General features: G+C 45.2%; 2 protein-coding genes across 6 annotated transcripts in view; one reads left to right on the top strand and one right to left on the bottom strand.

Annotated features, from left to right (window-relative positions):
• The window catches only part of LOC123766935 (rootletin), a 217,353-nt gene extending 214,375 nt beyond the window's left edge, over window positions 1–2,978 (top strand). For 3 of the 5 annotated variants that reach the window (XM_069307477.1, XM_069307479.1, XM_069307476.1), the window contains one exon: window positions 1,125–2,978. In XM_069307477.1, the coding sequence (XP_069163578.1) occupies window positions 1,125–1,238 (114 nt within the window). In that variant the 3' untranslated portion in view covers window positions 1,239–2,978. The remainder of the gene's footprint in view (window positions 1–1,124) is intronic. The other 2 variants (XM_069307478.1, XM_069307475.1) reach the window with 1 other exon arrangement.
• A 5,215-nt stretch (window positions 2,979–8,193) lies between these two features.
• Window positions 8,194–19,945, bottom strand: LOC123766894 (uncharacterized). Its single transcript, XM_069307480.1, has 4 exons — window positions 19,828–19,945; window positions 13,362–14,003; window positions 12,498–13,014; window positions 8,194–10,297 (listed from the first exon to the last, which is right to left on the bottom strand). Exons 2-4 carry the CDS (start codon window positions 13,992–13,994, stop codon window positions 8,340–8,342), a joined length of 3,108 nt encoding a protein of 1,035 aa, XP_069163581.1. The 5' UTR covers window positions 13,995–14,003; window positions 19,828–19,945; the 3' UTR covers window positions 8,194–8,339.
• Window positions 19,946–20,319: the final 374 nt, after the last annotated feature.

Raw genomic sequence — 20,319 nt, 5'->3', positions numbered from 1 at the left:
TTGTTGAAATTAATATTCAGAATGTGGCCAGATACACAAAGGTATTTAAAATAAAGCATTTCAACATTTCTGATTTACAAGGTACAAGCGAGATCTTGAAAAAACGTATTAGCAAAGTAAATAATGGATATTATATAACTAATATTTTCTCTGAATACACTGAACAGAATTAATAATTTTAAGCCTATGTCAAATATACTTTCCTACTCAGGCTCTCTTTCACACAGTAAGTGACTTCCCTGCAAACACACAATGTAACGGTCCCTATTGTTACCTTGTTACAAAGTTGTTACAACTTGCTAGATAGTTGTTAGAAGGTGTTATAACTTGTTCGAACGTTGCAGCAACGTCATAGCTTCGTCATGTGTTTGGCGGGTTTTTAGTTAACACATTAACGTTGGTGTCCTTTCACTCATCTTGCACACTTTACGTACCTGTATGTGGATGTGCATGTGTATACACAACACTCGAGAGACATGTCCATGCACATGTGCTTGTATGCAATCACACACTGTTACATACATTTTCTCTTTTTTGTTTACTTTCCATATGAAATTTTAGCAAGCAGTTATCCCATAATGAGAATCATATACAATAACTATGTCAGTTACAAACAATATTCTACATACAATTTTGTTGTAGCATTTTGAGCCAATCCACTGTTTGTTTGTGCATATGAAGAGTAAATATTACACTAGTAAATCCAGTATAATGAATGTACTGTATGCAATTTTGAAAATAATTAGTAGGGACAGATTTTATGTTTACTAATTTCTTCTACAGTCAGAAGTAATTTGAGCTTGCATATTTTTGTGTTGGACTCTCTACAACATTCATGAATTTCAAAGATATCAGATTAATTTATATGGCCTGAATCTAGAGCATGAGTGTTTCTCAAACCCCCTTGAGTTTGATATATTGAAGCACATTTTAGTACTCCTTATGTCCCTTGAACTGCACAGTCTTAGCTCTAATTTGCTGTAATTTTGCATGATAACTAAAGTTCTGTGCACGGCATGTATTTTCCAAACTCTGCAGTGTTGTTAAAGAACAGAATAAAGATGTGGTCAAGTAACTATAGTAATGATTTTCAGGATAACAACATGTAATTTAATCAATTTCAGAGCCTGTCAGGTGGGCTTGCGAGGTCGCCACGCTCATCACGCTCGCGCCGTTATGCTTCGGCATCGCCCAGACGCCGCACTGATCAGTCGAAGAAGACACTAACCTTCACATGATCTAATACACCAAACTTTGGAGATTATTAGACTTCTTGCAAGAGAAGCTTGTCATACCAGCCACACCCTACTAGAATTTTGTACCTATGACCAAGGTATCAGGCTAGTAAACGATGTGGCGAGCATTGCTCCAACAGTGGGTAATGACCAAGTTCAGACTTCGGACCCTCCAATTTGACATCAACAAACTTGAGATTTTGTAGATTGTCTTATAAATTGGATTTTCAAGTTACTATTTTCGCTAGTATGCGAGATAGGGGCTCCTTTCAGGGATGCCTTTCTTGAGTTTCTTTCACTCTGCAAACATTTACTCTATCATAAGAGTAAAATGATAGCAGCTTGAAGGCTGAGAAACTAAACAATACTGCCAGTAATGAAATGTGGAAATAAAGGGAACTGCTATGGAACACTGCCACTTTTTAGTCTTTTTAGTGCTAGTAATTATGTACATTAAAAATTAAGATATAAAGCTTATCTCATAGAACTGTTGTGGATTGTTGTTAGTATGGAAGAGTAACTTGTCACTGCCAGCTAAAGCAGTGTGAAGGTTTTGGTGCCAATACGCTGCATTGAATTTTGATGCTCCATTATTTGTAACGTGTTTCGAGATACTTTTACAAATACAACAAAAATTTTAAATATGTGAATGGAGTGAACTGTATTTTTACTACATGTTGTTTACAGTACAAATGACACAATAGATAAATATTTAAATTTCTAGTCAAAAAAATTTTGAACTGACCAACATCACTGATAACATTCTGCAAATTTAACTATATTTTACTATCTGTTCTCAAGGAAAAATTCCATGGATAACGGTTACCCTTATTTGGCTACCAAAATCTGTCTAGTCAGTGTAACACTCTTGTGTAATTAGGAACAAGAAATAGAGGTTATTCTCAGTGCACATTGCTAGGAGTTACAAAGCAAACCATAGCCTTAGAAGCACTTGACACATGTCCTTTAGATGTGCCTTCAGTTGTTTCAAATTAGCATTGATCGTTAACTGTTTTTGAAGTTTAAAATGAGAATCTAATATGTTGCAGTAAAGTGTTATACTTTTACATACATCACCACAACAATGTCACAAATACAAGTATAATACAATTAGTTATTTATACAAATTTTGGTCTTAATAATACAGATGAAAATTACGAAGACAATCTAGTTTTCATATTTTTTTAATGTTGTACAGTACATTAGTACAGTAATTATACATCTTACAATTTCATTCCAAAATAGGGATCTCACATTTATGTTGCATTAAATTGCATTTAATCTTGTAGCATTTTTCTAAATGTTACTTTCTTATTGATCTACATGTAGATCAACATGTGAAGGTTTAGACGCAGGTCACCAAGTGTATGCTCGGGCCAAATGTACAGCACAAAATCACAATGATATTGGGACTTCACCTATTCTTTATTGCAAGAAGGGCAAATGACAGTCCCAAATCAAATAACTTTTTAAAATATTTTGTGGTTGCTTTTTATTGTTATAAGCATACGACTTGATGTTTTTTATTGTTTTGTTGGTTTATACGATTATACAATATTTGTCGATTATTAGAAACCTTTGATCAAAATCATTTTGAATGAAACTGGATGGGATCAAGTGACTGCCTCAAACATTATACTGTATTGTACTTTTGGGTAACTGTCATTTCTATTCTCACTAAATCTAGTGAATCTGCATGTTTTGTAGATATAGTAAACGAATAAAAGTATGGAGGTAAATAAATGTTTATGGAGCCTTAAATTAATAGGAATGTTTATACTGTATGCAAGTCTGGACTAAAGCATAGTTTTCCTTCATGAAAAAGCACATCAGTGACAACCTTCAGAGTAATATTATCCTGCAGATGTATATGAAATAACACAGCAACAAATTAATATCTACTAATACAGGCATATCTATGAAGTGAACAATAATATTTAGCTACAAGACATTTATAGTATACACAACTACTATGGTCACAAGTGTGAAAAAATGAATGAATTGTGATGCGTGTGTATTTTTAATGTAATGTATTACTGTATTTGGACCTGTCCAGCTTCATTTAGTTTCCATTTTCCAGTGGGCGCACTATCCTGGAGTGGAGTTGGTTCAATGCCAAATCACCATATTGAAGTGGAGTTGACACGGCACCGCTCTTGGATTATTGTGCCCACACTGGGTTGTCATTAAAACAGGTACAATGTTTCAGTGTTCTTTGAGTAGGACACCTGTCACAGGAGACTGGGAACACCTGCCATGGTCAGTAGACATTGAAAAATATCTAGTGTTTGTTTTATACATTTTAATGCACAGTGTCGATATTCTCACAAAAAATATTGGGCCTTCATTTTTTTTCCATGTATAAGTTTGCTTCATAATAGGGTTAATGACTATCACATTGCTGTATAAATAACATTAAATTCTAATAAAACTTGTTTAAAAATGTTGAGGAAGCAAAATGATATACAGTACTGTACATGTGACAGGAATAATTTACTAAATATTCAAGCCTTTTATACAGGCCTTTTCACCCATTTTCTACTAATACAAAGTAGATCTGTTGACTACTGTTAAATCTGGAAATGTACATACTATTTATAGCTTACAAACATTCACTAACAGTATTCAAATGTGTACTCCTGGCCTAAGTACTTATACAGATAATGCAAGTTACAACTCCTTGACAACCGCAATTGATAAATGAACTTTGCTCAATTTTAATAACTGAAGAATGACTACTTCCCCTTACAAAATATGAATGGGAATTCCACCTTTGATGCCTAAGTGTATTATAATGTTTATCTGATAATTTATGATTTTGGCTGAACCCATTGCTGGTCACTGATTCTATTTGACACTTGTATCAAAATAATGATAAGTAGCACGAGAGCCAGTGTGTGATTTTGCCACAGAATTAAAGAAAACGAGACAAGTCGGGCATTGTCCACTTTAGTGACAAAGCGAGTTATCGATATATACACAAGCAAAGGGTTTGTCTTGCGTATGTACACCTTATTCTTTGATAATAAAAATACAGCACAAGAGCTGTCCCTTTCTATAGTATGCACAGTTTAGTACGTGTTTGAAAGTAAGGATATGTAGTAGAAATTCTACTTCAATTAAAACTAATTGCAGGTAGTCTTAATGGTGAAAGTTAAAAAAATTATGAGGACCAATGCCACTAATGGATTACAAAACAAGTAAGTTTGCAGGCGATCAGTCACAATAACGTGGCTAAAGTATGTTGACCAGACCACACACTAGAAGGTGAAGGGACAACAACGTTTTGGTCCGTCCTGGACCATTCTCAAGTTGAGAATGGTCCAGAACGGACCGAAACTTCATCGTCCCTTCACCTTCTAGTGTGTGGTCTGGTCAACAAGTAAGTTTATTGGTTGATCACTTCACCCTGCATGACAATGCCTGTCAGTTAAATTTCTAGCCTGCCTTCCAATTTTCCATCAGTTCATCTGGCTGTCTATACATCTCAATCTATGTCTATCAGTCAAGTTCATGATGTATAGCCTATGTATCCTGTGTGAGTATAGATCACCACACCATATATCTTGCACTTTTGAAACACACTACAATCATACATGCAACACACACACAACACACCATACAAACAACCAAAGGGTGGGTAGACTGCTGAATTAGCCCGTCCTAATGTTGTCCAATGTAAAAAAACTGTCGTACTAAAGTGCCCTTATCCTAACCTAACAGAGGTCCCAAAATAGAAAACAGCACAGTATGTCAATTTTGCGAGCCGCTATCATTTTCTAGTATGACAATTTTTGGCCTTAGTGTGTTGCATTTTGATGTATATTCTACCTATTATGATGGGTTGGCTGGATATCAGTACCAGTAAGTGTATGGTAAAATGGATGGGGAGAGGGGTATGTACTCTGCTACAAAGACATATATTGTACATTTAGTTTACTTTTATTGTGATTTCAGTAAGGATTTAAAATATAATCTTCTAAACCAAAAAAAGATTGTGGCCTCAAAAACTTTACAAGTTGATAGGTCTTAAACTTTAACATCTAACTCAACCTCACTTTATTAACAGTATAAAACACATTTTAATCCTTTATTCTGTTAAAGATTAAAGTATAGTGAAAGTAAAAACAAGAAATTTGCACTATGAAATTGTGGCATTTAACACACCTATCTTAACCTGAATTGAGCCACTTAATGAAAAATACTGGGAAGGGACACGCACTGTCTTAGTATCAAAACCACAGAGTGCTATTCCCCTCACTGGCCTAATGGCAAATGGGTTTCATGGAACAGACAAAAGTCTATGGATACAACTTTCTTTACACAGAAATCAGAGTAACGTGGTATATCAATGCGAAGCAGAACCAGGATTTCACAATCCTGGTTAGGCTTCAGTGAAATCCTCGGGAATCCTTGTGGGTTCGGCAGACAGCCCACCCTGGACTTGGTCTGATGACGGGTTGCAGCAGAACCCCGGGTTGCCATGCATTTGACCATGTCGTGGTCTAGTCGTTTAGAGCGTGCATTAGTGCATAGGTTCGAATCCTCATCACAGCTCCTTAGGAATTTCTCACTACTTTCTTTGGTAAGGACCAACTTTCATACACAAGATCATTTAGGCACCCACAACCCACACTCATTCAGGAACAGGGGGGTCTCTTCATCACCCAGGGCTCATCTTATTAGGAAGGGCAGTAGCTTTTCCGACTTGTTAGAATGATCTACAGAGGGTGTGTTGAAAGAATTAGGGGACTTCTTTAACACTTCCGCTCGGTAACAATGCAGCATTGTGTCATTCTTTTACTTAGGGGTAGTCCGGTAACGACGCAGCATTGCGTCGTTTCCGGCGACTATGGGAAGGGGCGCACCGCAGTTTTGGACATTATATGTATATACTTCCATAGGGGAATTTCATTGCGAATACATTGATACCAAAATGAAAGACCTAGAACCAGAATTGAAGTAACAAAGTTGAAAAGAGTATACCCATTTTATTGCTATTTATTAGTGCTCGCTGCGGTAACGCACCTTCACGTTCTCTGTTTGCTGTGGGTGGGATGCTGGGCTTTTGGACTTTATATTTGCATATACTCCTGTAGGGAATTCTATTGCGAACACAATGATACCAAAATGAAAGATCTAGGACGAGAATTGAGATGTCTAAAGTGAAGACAGTGTACACATTTTATTGCTCTTGCGTGCTCCCGGGGTAACATGCTCTCACTTTCTCGCCTGGCTTCTGGGCATTATATGCATTTAGTCCTGTAGAGAATTCTATTGCGAACATATTAATACCAAATTGAAAAACCTAGAACGAGAATTGAGATGACAAAGTTGAAGAGAGTATACACATTTCGGAATGACCGCACTCTCAATTGTAATGAGAGGCACCTTGGGGTGGTGCAGCGCTCTCTTTCTGGTAATTTCCATCTTGGCGGCGGGTGGAGCGCGCCGCTGTTTATGACATTATATGCATATACTTCTGTTGGGAATTCTGTTGCGAACACATTGATGCCAAAATGAAAGACCTAGGACGAGAATTGGGATGTCTAAAGTGAAAAGAGTACACATTTTATCGGTCTTGAGCGCTACCGGGTAACACGCTCTCACTTTCTCTGTTTGTTGCGGATGGTATGCTGGGCATTTGGACTTAATATGCCTTTAGTCCTGTAGATAATTCTATTGCAAACACAATGATACCAAAATGAAAGACCTAGGACGAGAATTGAGGTGACCAAAGTGAAATGAGTGTAAACATTTTATCGCTCTTGAGCCACGTTCCCAGGTAAAAAGCTCTCACTTTCTCTGTTTGTTGTGGATGGTACGCCTAGCGTTTGGACTTCATATGCCTTTAGTCCTATAGAGAATTCTATTGCAAACACATTGATACCAAAATGAAACACCTAGGACAAGAATTGAGGTGACCAAAGTGAAAGGAGTGTACACATTTTATCGGTCTTGCGCGCTCCCAGGTAACATGCTCTCACTTTCTCTGTTTGTTCCGGATGGTACGCTGGGCATTTGGACTTAATATGCCTTTAGTCCTGTAGAGAATTCTATTGCGAACACAATGATACCAAATTGGAAAACCTAGAATGAGAATTGAGGTAACAAAGTTGAAAAGATTATACACTTTTCAGAATTACCGCGCGTTCCCGCGGAATGCCCAAACCCACCCGGAGTAGTGTGGTGCATGCTCACCCAGAGCATTAAAGTGTTAAGCATTCTGTCTTCAATGGAATTTTGACAATGCTGATAATATAAGCACATTAGCATTTGTTTTGTAGATGTATTCAGATGTCATCGATAGCCAAACCAAAATTATGCAAGTTTCTTTCATATAAAGAAAAACATGTAAAACAGAAACCTACTACAAAAGTGAATCCAAATTCGTGATTACCAATTAAATGTATTCCATTATCCTTACCCCATTACCTATAAAAATGCTCTGCAACTCTTACCTTGCCTAGTCTTGTCACACACCTCCTGGGGTGCAGAAAGGCGAATGCTTCTAGATTTGCATTCCTTGATCCCAGTACAGTACTGTCTAAATTGAACTACAAAATAAATATGCCCAAACATCTCGTCCTGCGCAGGAATCAAACTTGGACCATTCAGTTGCGAGCCGACTGTGCTGACCATTGCATTACAGGACACAATAATATGTTATCCTCCCTTCTTTGAAAACTACACATGGTTATACTAGACCGAACTTACACATCCCAGGCCATTCCTCACTTGTAGTCAGGATAATAGTTGCTGGGTTCTATTTGTGATATTGTATGTATTGCTTAATATACCTTAACCTAGTAAATAGTGCTGTACTTGCTTAGATAAATACCAGGAAACTATTCTGAAATAATGATTATAGGTCCTATTTTCAGGGAAACAAACTATTGCATATATAATCTTAACATAAAATATGACTAGCATTAACATATACCGGTACAATAGCACAAATTCTTACTACATACAATACATACGGTATTACATTTTGGTTCTTACCTATGATAAGAACAGTGTTATTCACCTGCAGAATCTTGTACATAGTGAATTTGCAGACATCATTTGTAATCTTATCTAAAAATTTGAAATATTGATATCTTAGCTATCTGTGTCAATGATGAGCTTCCCATCACTTGTGTCAGAGTCAGAACTGGAGCCAGAGTCACTGGACAGAAGATCATGGAACCTCCAAGATGTGTTATCATTATCTCCCTGGAAGCAGCACTCTCTGATGCCTCTTTCCATATCATGTACGTCCTCATAAACACCCATCTCGCCTACTGCAATTTTCGGATCCCTACGCAACTGGACTTTTGGATTTCTTCGTGCATCTTTCTTGAGTAAAGATTTTATGGCCATTTTCATTGAGTTTTTATGCATCACCAGCTTTATATTTCTTTCAAGGTTACTGATAATTTCATTAGATATATCAAAATTTCCATGTTCATCTGCTTTGTTAGTGCTTCTATCGAAGAAATTTGCTAATTCTCTAAGTCCAGTTTTAGCATCCTGCATCTGGATCCCAGCAGTACCTGATTCTTTCCTCAGGCTGCATCTATTGCAGCATCCAGCCAACATTGGTTTTGCAATGTGTGATTTTCTTAGATTTTTCATTGTTAACAGTTTACACTTACAATTCAAATTGAATGAAGACTCTTGACTGCATTGATTGGAGACCTCTGAATGACTACAGCAGGTAGTGGTGCCCATATCTGAACCATTACAGCACGAGGAGTCCATATTTGAACCACTGCAACAAGAGGTGGTGCCCATATCTGAGGTGGTGGTAATTTTTGTCTTGCATCTGTGCACTTTTTCCTCGTGGGAGCAATCTATTCTTTGGTGTGGTGACAAGGTTGCCCGAGATTCAAGCGTCTCGCCTGAGTTTTTATTTTGAAGGTCGTGTTTACTAGCCAAAGACTCTGAATATTCTTGCCTGGTATCAAATGAAGTGCATTCAGCAGGTATATTATCATCATAATCCTTTGCCTTATTATTTTGGATACTGAACTCTGATCCCACAAGGCGAACATGAATTACAGGTAAAGATTTTGGAATAACGTCTACAGAGTCCTTGCATTCCTCATTTCTTGAAATGGAAGATTGTTTTTGGTTATCCTTGTGTTTTATTTGACATTTCATTTTCTTTCTGTCAGAGTGTTCATGTTCTTTGTTATAAGATCGCTTCTTGCCACTTTCTCTGAGCTTCGAGCGTTTTTTTTGTTTGTTCTTTTTTGTATACTTATTCCAATCACTAATGGGGATGTTCATTAAGAAATAATTATCATCTATTGATTTATCCTTGTCTTCCTGGAGAATATTTTCATTTTTTCTTTTGAAAAGTTGGGCTCCTAAAATATCTGCTTCATTTGTTTGTAAATTGATATTACCAGACATCTGGTTGTAATTCTTAAAAGCCCTGTCATCTGAAGGTGCAGATATAGGCAGATCTTGTAAATAACCTTGAACATCTTTCTTGCATTCTACTTCCTTCCCCTCTTTTGGCGACGCCAAGGCAGAGGGTTGTGATGCGGAGCCTTGCTGGATCATGTGTCTCACCAGGCGTAGAGATTCCTCCAAGCCTTTCTCTACCTTCTTCTTGATTTCTAATGTTTCCATCAGTGGGTCCGGTACAAGAGTGTTCTGAAAGAGGGCCGAATACAGTGGCAGAGTAAATGGCAAGGGTGGTGATGACACTGTGGAGGACAGCAGCTTGAGTAAAGCGGAAGCAGAATTGGGAAAAATAGATGAAGAAAAAGTGGGTGATAATGTTGAAGATGAATGAGCATCAGAACTTGTGGATGAAAAAGCAGAAGCTAAAGAAGGTGCACAAGGTATGGAACTATCTGCTGCAGATGTTTGGTGGCTGCTCAAGGCAGTTTTTGAGGAGAGTTTGGGTGTATGGTTTTGAGTCTCTGGAAGCCTCTTTGGTTCTTCCACTTCATCACAGAGGTTGAAGTTGTTATTTGCTTGGCTTCCACAATGACTCGATGCTTTTTTCATGGTGCTGCTGGAGCTTACGGCAGCTGTGCTTCCATGGGTGTAGGCAATTACTTCTGGAAAAAAAAGAGAGGTAAAAGATATACAGTATTGCATAACAATTTAAAATTATGTATGCTACATAAATTATTAACGGGTCATACCAAATTGGTCATAGCTGTCATAAATGTAAAAATACTGCAGTGTTATATGTAGGCTATTCATATCATAGATCAATTACCATAGCAATATAAAGTATCTGTACCTCATGCACACTGTTTATGATCCTATAGCACTTGGTTGCTGCCTAAGGCAAAGTTTTTCTGATGGACATAATCATGCACACAGGGCTGGTTGACAGTCCATGTGGCACAGCAGGGATCTTCTTAAATGTCCCTGCTTGGTCATACAGGTGCCAAGGTGGCATTGAAGAAACTCAGTCCAGCCTAGAGAACCTCTAGGAAGTTCATAGGCACTCAAGGCCATTCCCTCCTCTACGTGACTATACACAGACTGCCAAGTAATGTTCTTCCTTACCTACCGAATCAAGGGTATTCATCTCGGACACAGTTGTAAGCTCGCATTCAATTCATCAGAGTTCTTGTCTAATCGCACTTTTTATGTTTATATCTGATAGCCTAGGATTATGTTTCAACATTTGGCTTTATTTACTGTAAGCTTGGCAATGGAACATTATCATGTTCTTGTAACCAAATGGTATAGGTATAGTAGGGATCCAAAAATGCCTAACAATTTGATTGCAAGGTACAGAATTTAGAGCACTTGAGGAAAGGAAGCCAGAGGTAATTTAGCTAATTATTGCAATGTTTTGTGTGCCACAATAATAGCCAAAACAATCACACTACTGTATTATTAATGAAATAGCAATACCTGTACTGTGATATATCTGAGAAAATCTTTGGAGCAAAACAACAGGATCAAACGAGTATCCTGGGTTACCCGAGACACGTGTTTAATACTGTACATGGATAACAATATGCTAAAAGCTACACAACCTGGAGTCTGCCCGAACTCGCTAGGAATTTGGAGGCACCGAGCTGGTACTCAACCTAAGATTTCCATAGATACATCATATTATTATGATTTCATTGTGAATTTGACATGAACATTTGGTGGAGAACTGCATTGCCTACACCAGTGTGCACTTGGAGGTTACGTGTAAAAACTGGATTAAGTACCAGCTTTGTGCCTGCAAATTCCTAGTGGGATGGGCAAACTCCAGGATATGTAACTCATATCATAGCATGGGCCATAGGTATTAGCAGGCATAGCATGGTCAATAGGTATAGCAGGCATTGCATGGTCAATAGGTATAGCAGGCATAGCGTGGTTAATAGGTATAGCAGGCATAGCGTGGTCAATAGGTATAGCAGGCATAGCATGGTCAATGGGTATAGTAGGCATAGCATGGTCAATAGGTATAGCAGGCATTGCATGGTCCATAGGGATAGCAGGCATAGCATGGTCAATAGGTATATCATGGTCTGCAGGCATAGCATAGTCAATAGGTATAGCATGGTCCATAGATATAGCAGGCATAGTATGGTCCATAGGTATAGTAGGCATAGCATGATCCATAGGTATAGTTGGCATAACATGGTCCATAGGTATCACAGGCATAGCATGGTCCATAGGTATAGCAGGCACAGCATGGTCCTTAGGTATAGCAGGCATAGCATGGTCAATAGGTATAGCAGGCATAGTATAGTCCATGGGTATAGCAGGCACAGCAGGCATAGCATGGTCCATAGGTATAGCAGGCATATGGGGTGACCAAGGATGCTAGTTCAATCCCACCATCCTAATCCAAAGATTTTATCAATAACAAACAGTTCAGCATAACACGGATGCCCAATTATTGACCAACATTCTTGTCCATATGTGTGTTACTGTTGGGCCGACTGTGTGATTCTGTCCACGGGACCAGCAAAAATGTTGCTTCAGAGAGTAACAGTGCCCTCCTCAAAAAGAAACTTTTCATTTACTGCACACAAACTGTTTTATTTGTATATGGCCCATGTTAGTCTTGTTGCATTTTGATGTGTTTAACTCATGGTTGCTGAATTTATTAACAAATAATATATTTAGAATTAGAACTACAACCTAATTTATAAACAAACATTTTAGTGCCAAAGCTCATTAAAAAACAAAACAGCTGGTAGTAAAGCCACTAGCATGCAAGTTACACCAAGGAATGATAATTAGTAATTATATTATTTTGAAACCATACTGTTAGTTCAACTGAGCAAAACTCACTGTTGTGGTCTGGTGGCGTGGCAGAGAGGCTGCAGCTGTGTGTCGAATCACACAAGTCTAGGGTGGAGAGAATGTTTTTATTATCTACAAATGTTGATGGTGGCTTTATGGTGTGGTGGGAACTGGTGCTTGAGGGCAATGCTTGTGCTTCCTCCTTCATCATCTCCTCCAATGACTGAAAGGAAGGAAGAGATGACAAAATTGGCAGTTTACTGGAAGCTCCACTTCTTGAAGCTAGCCACTTGGTTCCCCTAACGGTGGAGTATCCTGGTAGAGTTGTGGCAGATGTTTGCTCTTCCTTGGGTATCTTGAGTGAATTTTGATGTAAAGTTGATATATAGGAGTGCGACTGGTGTAAGTCATTAGATGTAGTTGGCAGGAGAGGACTCTGATTATCGGCAGGAGGAGTGGGCTGCAGGGAGGTGGGTCGGGGTGAACCCGAATCATCTGATGCAGTTGCTGGCCGGGAAAGGGCCTGTGAAGCAGTGTAGTGACACTTTTGGCATGTGATCTTCACCTGGTGAAAAATATTGAATACATTATTTATACTGTGAAAACCAATTAGGGCATCTGTAGGAATTTTACTTACAATATTCATAATTATCAATATAAAATATATTCCATAAAATTTACCAATTTCTAAATTTTATAAACAGAACTAATATTAAAACTGTTCTAGGAGAAAATGAACAACTATATTTGATTATTACAATGTAAGTACACCCTAGCAGGCACACAGCATTGATGTCACGTTGATCCAATATTGCATCAACATAATTTACATCAGTCCAATGTCACTTCAACATCATGCACCTGCTGGAGTATGAGCAAGAGCTGGTAGCTTGAGTAATGTTAATAGTGTACCTGTGTGACAGCAGCCAGCTGGGCAGAGATGGTGCCAGTGACATAGAGGCAGCAAGCAGCTTGGCAAGACAAACAACGAGTAGATTGTCGTAAAAATACTGCTAGTCCATGAATATCTACCAACTGGTGTCGTCCACCAGCCCTCATCATGCCTGTGCTCCCTACAATCTCCGCTCCATCACCCCGAGCCTCAAGTTTTGTCACCTCCATGACTTTAGTGTCAGCAACTGGAATCTTGTGAACAGGTTTATCACTGTTCTCACCATAGGAGCATTCAGCAGAATGAAGAGGTACAGTCTCTCTAGTGATTTCCTGTAAACTTGCCATTTTCACGTAACTGCCACAAGTTCCATTACCGAGAGTGTCGTAGCAATCATCTCTTACAGAACTCTTCATAACCTTGGATGATACTGTCTGATAATTCGTTGTAACAGCCGCTGGGGAGACCCTGTCGCAATATATCTTACTTGTATATCTTTCAGCTGGGTTGAGGTGCAGAGTTCCACATCTACTGCCTGTGCTAAGATTTACACACCCTATACCATTAGACATCTTGCACCTAGTGTTGTAACTGCAGCTCTTGCCATCACAGGACTGCATAGCACAGTCCTTTCCAGTACCACACTGTGACATCCAAGCCACCTGTAACAAGTCAAATATGAGAGGGAGGGGATCATACAGTGAGGTATCATTACTACACACATCCACAACACCTACAAACACAGAAAATAATATTTAAGGCATCTTGCCAACAAGCATTTTATATGCTAAGTCGGATTCCTGTTTCACGAGCCGAGTGTCCATCCATGTTACTGACCACACGCACAAAACAGTAGCTTCACTGACCTCTCGCAAGCTTAAAACAGTAGCTTCACTGACCTCTCACAAGCTCAACATAGTAGCTATGTTGGTTTCACAAGCTAGCCAAAGTAAATAGAAGGCTCAAAAGAAAGAACCTTGATAGATTAGTTCGCTCCTTCGTGGTCCAGAATAACATATCATCATTAATCTCGTTCATCATTCCTGACTCTTATGTTTTATATTGCTAGCGAGATCCTGTTGTCTGGATCGTTCCTGGAAGGTGTGGGGGAAAGATGCTGTTGCCTGGAGTTTTCCTGGAAGGTGTTGGGGAAGATGCTGTTGTCTGGAGTGTTCCTAGAAAGTGTTGGGGAAGATGCTGTTGCCTGGAGTGTTCCTGGAAGGTGTGGGGGGGGGGGGGAGGGAAAGGAACAATCAGGAGAGAGCGTCAAGCCATTAAGACTATATAGCACTTGGAAGGAGTCAGGATTAGTATTTGAGATGGGCCAGGGAAAGGAATGGTACCCAACCACTTGGACGGTCGGGGATTGAACGCCGACCTGCAAGAAGCGAGACCGTCTCTCTACCGTCCAACCCAAGTGGTTGGGGGGGAGGAGATGCTGTTGCCTGGAGTGTTCCTGGAAGGTGTTGGGGGAAGATGCTGTTGTCTGGAGTGTTCCTGGAAGGTGTTGGGGGAAGATGCTGTTGTCTGGAGTGTTCCTGGAAGGTGTTGGGGGAAGATGCTGTTGTCTGGAGTGTTCCTGGAAGGTATTGGGGGAAGATGCTGTTGCCTGGAGTTCCTGGAAGGTGTGGGGGGGGGGAGAGGCTGTTGTCTGGAATGTTCCTGGAAGGTGTGGGGGGGAGGGAGGAGATGCTGTTGCCTGGAGTGTTCCTGGAAGGTGTGGGGAGGGAGGAGATGCTGTTGCCTGGAGAGTTCCTGGAAGGTGTGGGGGGGAGAGGCTGTTGTCTGGAATGTTCCTGGAAGGTGTGGGGGGAGGGAGGAGATGCTGTTGCCTGGAGCGTTCCTGGAAGGTGGGGGGGGGAGGCTGTTGCCTGGAGTGTTCCTGGAAGGTATGGGGGGGGGAGATGCTGTTGCCTGGAGTGTTCCTTGAACGGGTTGGGGGGGGGGGGAATGCTGTTGCCTGGAGTGGATATGGGACTAGGAGAGAGAAGACCAAAGGGACAGTACACAATGAAGGGGAACTGCCTACCTGTGACGACGCGAGAAAGAGACCTGGGCATGGACGTAACACCTAATCTATCTCCTGAGTCATATATAAATAGGATATCGACAGCAGCATACTCTACACTGGCAAAAGTTAGAACATCATTCAGAAACCTAAGTAAGGAGGCATTTAGGGTACTTTACACTGCCTACGTGAGCCCAGTCTTAGAGTATGCTGCCCTATCATGGAGTCCCCACCTGAAGAAACACATAAGGAAACTGGAAAAGGTTCAGGCGCCTGAAGAAATTGAGCCTTACGACACTAAAAACAAAAAGGGAGAGGGGGGATACGATAGGAACGTATAAGATACTCAGAGGGATTGACAGAGTGGACATAGACGAAATGTTCACACGGAATAGTAACAGAACGAGGGGACATGGATGGAAGCTTGGAACTCAGATGAGTCACAGAGATGTTAGGAAGTTTTCTTTTAGCATGAGAGTAGTGGGAAAATGGAATGCACTTCAGGAACAGGTTGTGGAAGCAAACACTATTCATAATTTTAAAACCAGGTATGATAGGGAAATGGGACAGGAGTCATTGCTGTAAACAACCGATGCCCGAAAGGCGGGATCCAAGAGTCAATGCTCGATCCTGCAGACACAACTAGGTGAGTACACACACACACACACACACACACACACACACACAAAACACATTCTAACTTCAACCTGTGTATATCAGAACAAATCCGGCACTCGTCTAGTCGTGCTGCAAACACTGGGCCTCGGCTCGAGTTTAAAATTTGGTTTTAGTGTTGAGAGTTTTCCATTGGGTTATAAACTTTTGCTGGTATTTTGACCCCTGATGACACCCCCGCCCCCCACCTCCTGGCTGTCATCCGAGGCATTTCCACCCCCTTCCTGGCTGTCTCCCAGGGCGGTCCACCCCTCCTGGCTGTCTCTCGTGGCGGTCCACCCCTCCTGGCTGTCTCTCGGGGCGGTCCACCCCCTCCTGGCTGTCTCTCGTGGCGGTTCACCCCTCCTGGCTGTCTCTCGTGGCGGTCCACCCCTCCTGGCTGTCTCTCGTGGCGGTCCACCCCTCCTGGCTGTCTCTCGTGGCGGTCCACCCCTCCTGGCTGTCTCTCGTGGCGGTCCACCCCTCTTGGCTGTCTCCCAGGGCGGTCCACCCCTCCTGGCTGTCTCTCGTGGCGGTCCACCCCTCCTGGCTGTCTCTCGTGGCGGTCCACCCCTCCTGGCTGTCTCTCGTGGCGGTCCACCCCTCCTGGCTGTCTCTCGTGGCGGTCCACCCCTCCTGGCTGTCTCCCAGGGCGGTCCACCCCTCCTGGCTGTCTCTCGTGGCGGTCCACCCCTCCTGGCTGTCTCTCGGGGCGGTCCACCCCCTCCTGGCTGTCTCTCGTGGCGGTCCACCTCTCCTGGCTGTCTCTCGTGGCGGTCCACCCCTCCTGGCTGTCTCTCGTGGCGGTCCACCCCTCCTGGCTGTCTCTCGTGGCGGTCCACCCCTCCTGGCTGTCTCTCGTGGCGGTCCACCCCCTCCTGGCTGTCTCTCGGGGCGGTCCACCCCCTCCTGGCTGTCCCTCGGGGCGGCCCACCCCTCCTGGCTGTCTCAGGGCGGGCCACCCCCGTCTGCTGTCTCTCGGGGCGGTCAACCCCCTCCTGCCTGTCACCCGGGGCGGCCCACCCCTCCTGGCTGTCTCAGGGCGGTCCACCCCCTTCTGGCTGTCTCTCGGGGCGGTCCACCCCTCCTGGCTGTCTCTCGTGGCGGTCCACCCCCTCCTGGCTGTCCCTCGGGGCGGTCCACCCCCTCCTGGCTGTCCCTCGGGGCGGTCCACCCCCTCCTGGCTGTCCCTCGGGGCGGTCCACCCCCTCCTGGCTGTCTCTCGGGGCGGTCCACCCCCTCCTGGCTGTCTCTCGGGGCGGTCCACCCCCTCCTGGCTGTCTCTCGGGGCGGTCCACCCCCTCCTGGCTGTCCCTCGGGGCGGCCCACCCCTCCTGGCTGTCTCAGGGCGGTCCACCCCCTTCTGGCTGTCTCTCGGGGCGGTCTATCCCTCCTGGCTGTCACCCGGGGCGGTCCACCCCCTTCTGGCTGTCTCTCGGGGCGGTCCACCCCCTCCTGCCTGTCACCCGGGGCGGTCCACCCCTTCCTGGCTGTCACCCGGGGCGGTCCACCCCTCCTGCCTGTCACCCGGGGCGGTCCACCCCTCCTGGCTGTCACCCGGGGCGGTCCACCCCTCCTGCCTGTCACCCGGGGCGGTCCACCCCTCCTGCCTGTCACCCAGGGCGGTCCACCCCTCCTGGCTGTCACCCGGGGCGGTCCACCCCCTCCTGCCTGTCACCCGGGGCGGTCCACCCCCTCCTGCCTGTCACCCGGGGCGGTCCAACCCTTCCTGGCTGTCACCCGGGGCGGTCCACCCCTTCTGGCTGTCACCCGGGGCGGTCCACCCCTTCCTGGCTGTCACCCGGGGCGGTTCACCCCTCCTGCCTGTCACCCGGGGCGGTCCACCCCCCTCCTGGCTGTCACCCGGGGCGGTCCACCCTCTCCTGGCTGTCACCCGGGGCGGTCCACCCCTCCTGGCTGTCACCCGGGGCGGTCCACCCCTCCTGGCTGTCACCCGGGGCGGTCCACCCCTCCTGGCTGTCACCCGGGGCGGTCCACCCCTCCTGGATGTCACCCGGGGCGGTCCACCCCCTCCTGGCTGTCACCCGGGGCGGTCCACCCCCTCCTGGCTGTCACCCGGGGCGGTCCACCCCCTCCTGGCTGTCACCCGGGGCGGTCCACCCCTCCTGGCTGTCACCCGGGGCGGTCCACCCCTCCTGGCTGTCACCCGGGGCGGTCCACCCCTCCTGGCTGTCACCCGGGGCGGTCCACCCCTCCTGGCTGTCACCCGGGGTGGTCCACCCCCTCCTGGCTGTCACCCGGGGCGGTCCACCCCCTCCTGGCTGTCACCCGGGGCGGTCCACCCCTCCTGGCTGTCACCCGGGGCGGTCCACCCCCTCCTGGCTGTCACCCGGGGCGGTCCACCCCTCCTGCCTGTCACCCGGGGCGGTCCACCCCCTCCTGGCTGTCACCCGGGGCGGTCCACCCCCTCCTGGCTGTCACCCGGGGCGGTCCACCCCTCCTGGCTGTCACCCGGGGCGGTCCACCCCTCCTGGCTGACACCCGGGGCGGTCCACCCCTCCTGGCTGTCACCCGGGGCGGTCCACCCCCTCCTGGCTGTCACCCGGGGCGGTCCACCCCCTCCTGGCTGTCACCCGGGGCGGTCCACCCCTCCTGACTGTCACCCGGGGCGGTCCACCCCTCCTGGCTGTCACCCGGGGCGGTCCACCCCTCCTGGCTGTCACCCGGGGCGGTCCACCCCCTCCTGGCTGTCACCCGGGGCGGTCCACCCCTCCTGGCTGTCACCCGGGGCGGTCCACCCCTCCTGGCTGTCACCCGGGGCGGTCCACCCCTCCTGGCTGTCACCCGGGGCGGTCCACCCCTCCTGGCTGTCACCCAGGGCGGTCCACCCCCTCGTGGCTGTCACCCGGGGCGGTCCACCCCTCCTGGCTGTCACCCGGGGCGGTCCACCCCCTCGTGGCTGTCACCCGGGGCGGTCCACCCCTCCTGGCTGTCACCCGGGGCGGTCCACCCCCTCGTGGCTGTCACCCGGGGCGGTCCACCCCTCCTGGCTGTCACCCGGGGCGGTCCACCCCCTCGTGGCTGTCACCCGGGGCGGTCCACCCCTCCTGGCTGTCACCCGGGGCGGTCCACCCCCTCCTGGCTGTCACTCAGGGGGGTGGACCTCTACCCCCACCCCCCGTCAGTATGCCAAGAGTCATTCTCCAAATTTCTGATAGGTTTGGGGCGCTCGGGATTCGTATTCCTGAGGTTCCGGGTTCGATCCCTGGTGAATGCGGGAACAAATGGGCAGAGTCTCTTTCACCATGATGCACCTGTTCACCCAGCAGTAAATAGGTACCTGGGAGTTAGACAGCTGCTACGGGCTGCTTCCTGGGGGGCGTGTAACAAAAAGGAGGCCTGGTCGAGGACCGGGCCGCGGGGACGCTAAGCCCCGTAATCATCTCAAGATAACCTCAAGATAGGTTCATCTTGAGCCAAATACTATAATGTTATAGTAAATACGAGCGTCCTCCATTCCTTTAAACAAAGACTAATCAGAATAGGCCGACAAGTAGGCCTTCCGTGTACCAATTTGAATTTGAATTTGAATTTGAAATTTTGAAATTTGAATTAACACCAAAACGTTCCAAAAACTGCGTACCTTTCCGTACGCCAGAAAACAAACGTCTATTGCTAAATGTTACTCCTTCATGTAATGGTATATATATATATAATGCCTGCCTGTTGATGATTGTATTTTGTACTACACTAGTTATAAATTTCTTGTATCAGTTGTATTTAGTTATGAAAGGTATACTCACCTGTGTGTGGGTGTACTCACCTGTGTGTGGGTGTACTCACCTGTGTGTGGGTGTACTCACCTGTGGGAGTGACCCAGGATGGGTGAGATGGGTCACGGGCGGGGGGGGGGGAGGAGATCACAACCTTAGTCTCTTCACCTCTTATTTACCCATTTAAGGTAAAAATTGGGTAAAAACGGTTTATTGAATATATTTGTCTTGAGTAATAATTTGTTCCTGGTTCGTGTCAGTTAAATTGACAATTTTTTTGTTGAGTTTACTCATGCCTTGTACCGTCTGGGTGTGAGGCAGAAGGCTGAGTCAACGTGGGCTATCATGGTGGGGTATCACCGGGTATGTGGGTAAGACTGGTGGTAAGAGGAACAAATGATGCCCCAAGATGCAGCTGAATGAATCTGAACCCCGGCAGCGGTGAGCTAGGTGCTCCCTCCAGCCCCGCCACGCTGCCACGCCGGCACCAACTCTCATACGGCACCGTATCCTCCCCCCCACACACTCTCTCATCTTGCCTCTTCATCCACAAATATATACGCAAACATTAACCCGTTTTAT

The sequence above is a fragment of the Procambarus clarkii genome, chromosome 60 (genome assembly GCF_040958095.1).
Source record: "Procambarus clarkii isolate CNS0578487 chromosome 60, FALCON_Pclarkii_2.0, whole genome shotgun sequence".
Classification (NCBI taxonomy): domain Eukaryota; kingdom Metazoa; phylum Arthropoda; class Malacostraca; order Decapoda; family Cambaridae; genus Procambarus; species Procambarus clarkii.
This window is presented reverse-complemented; position numbering and strand designations above follow the sequence as displayed.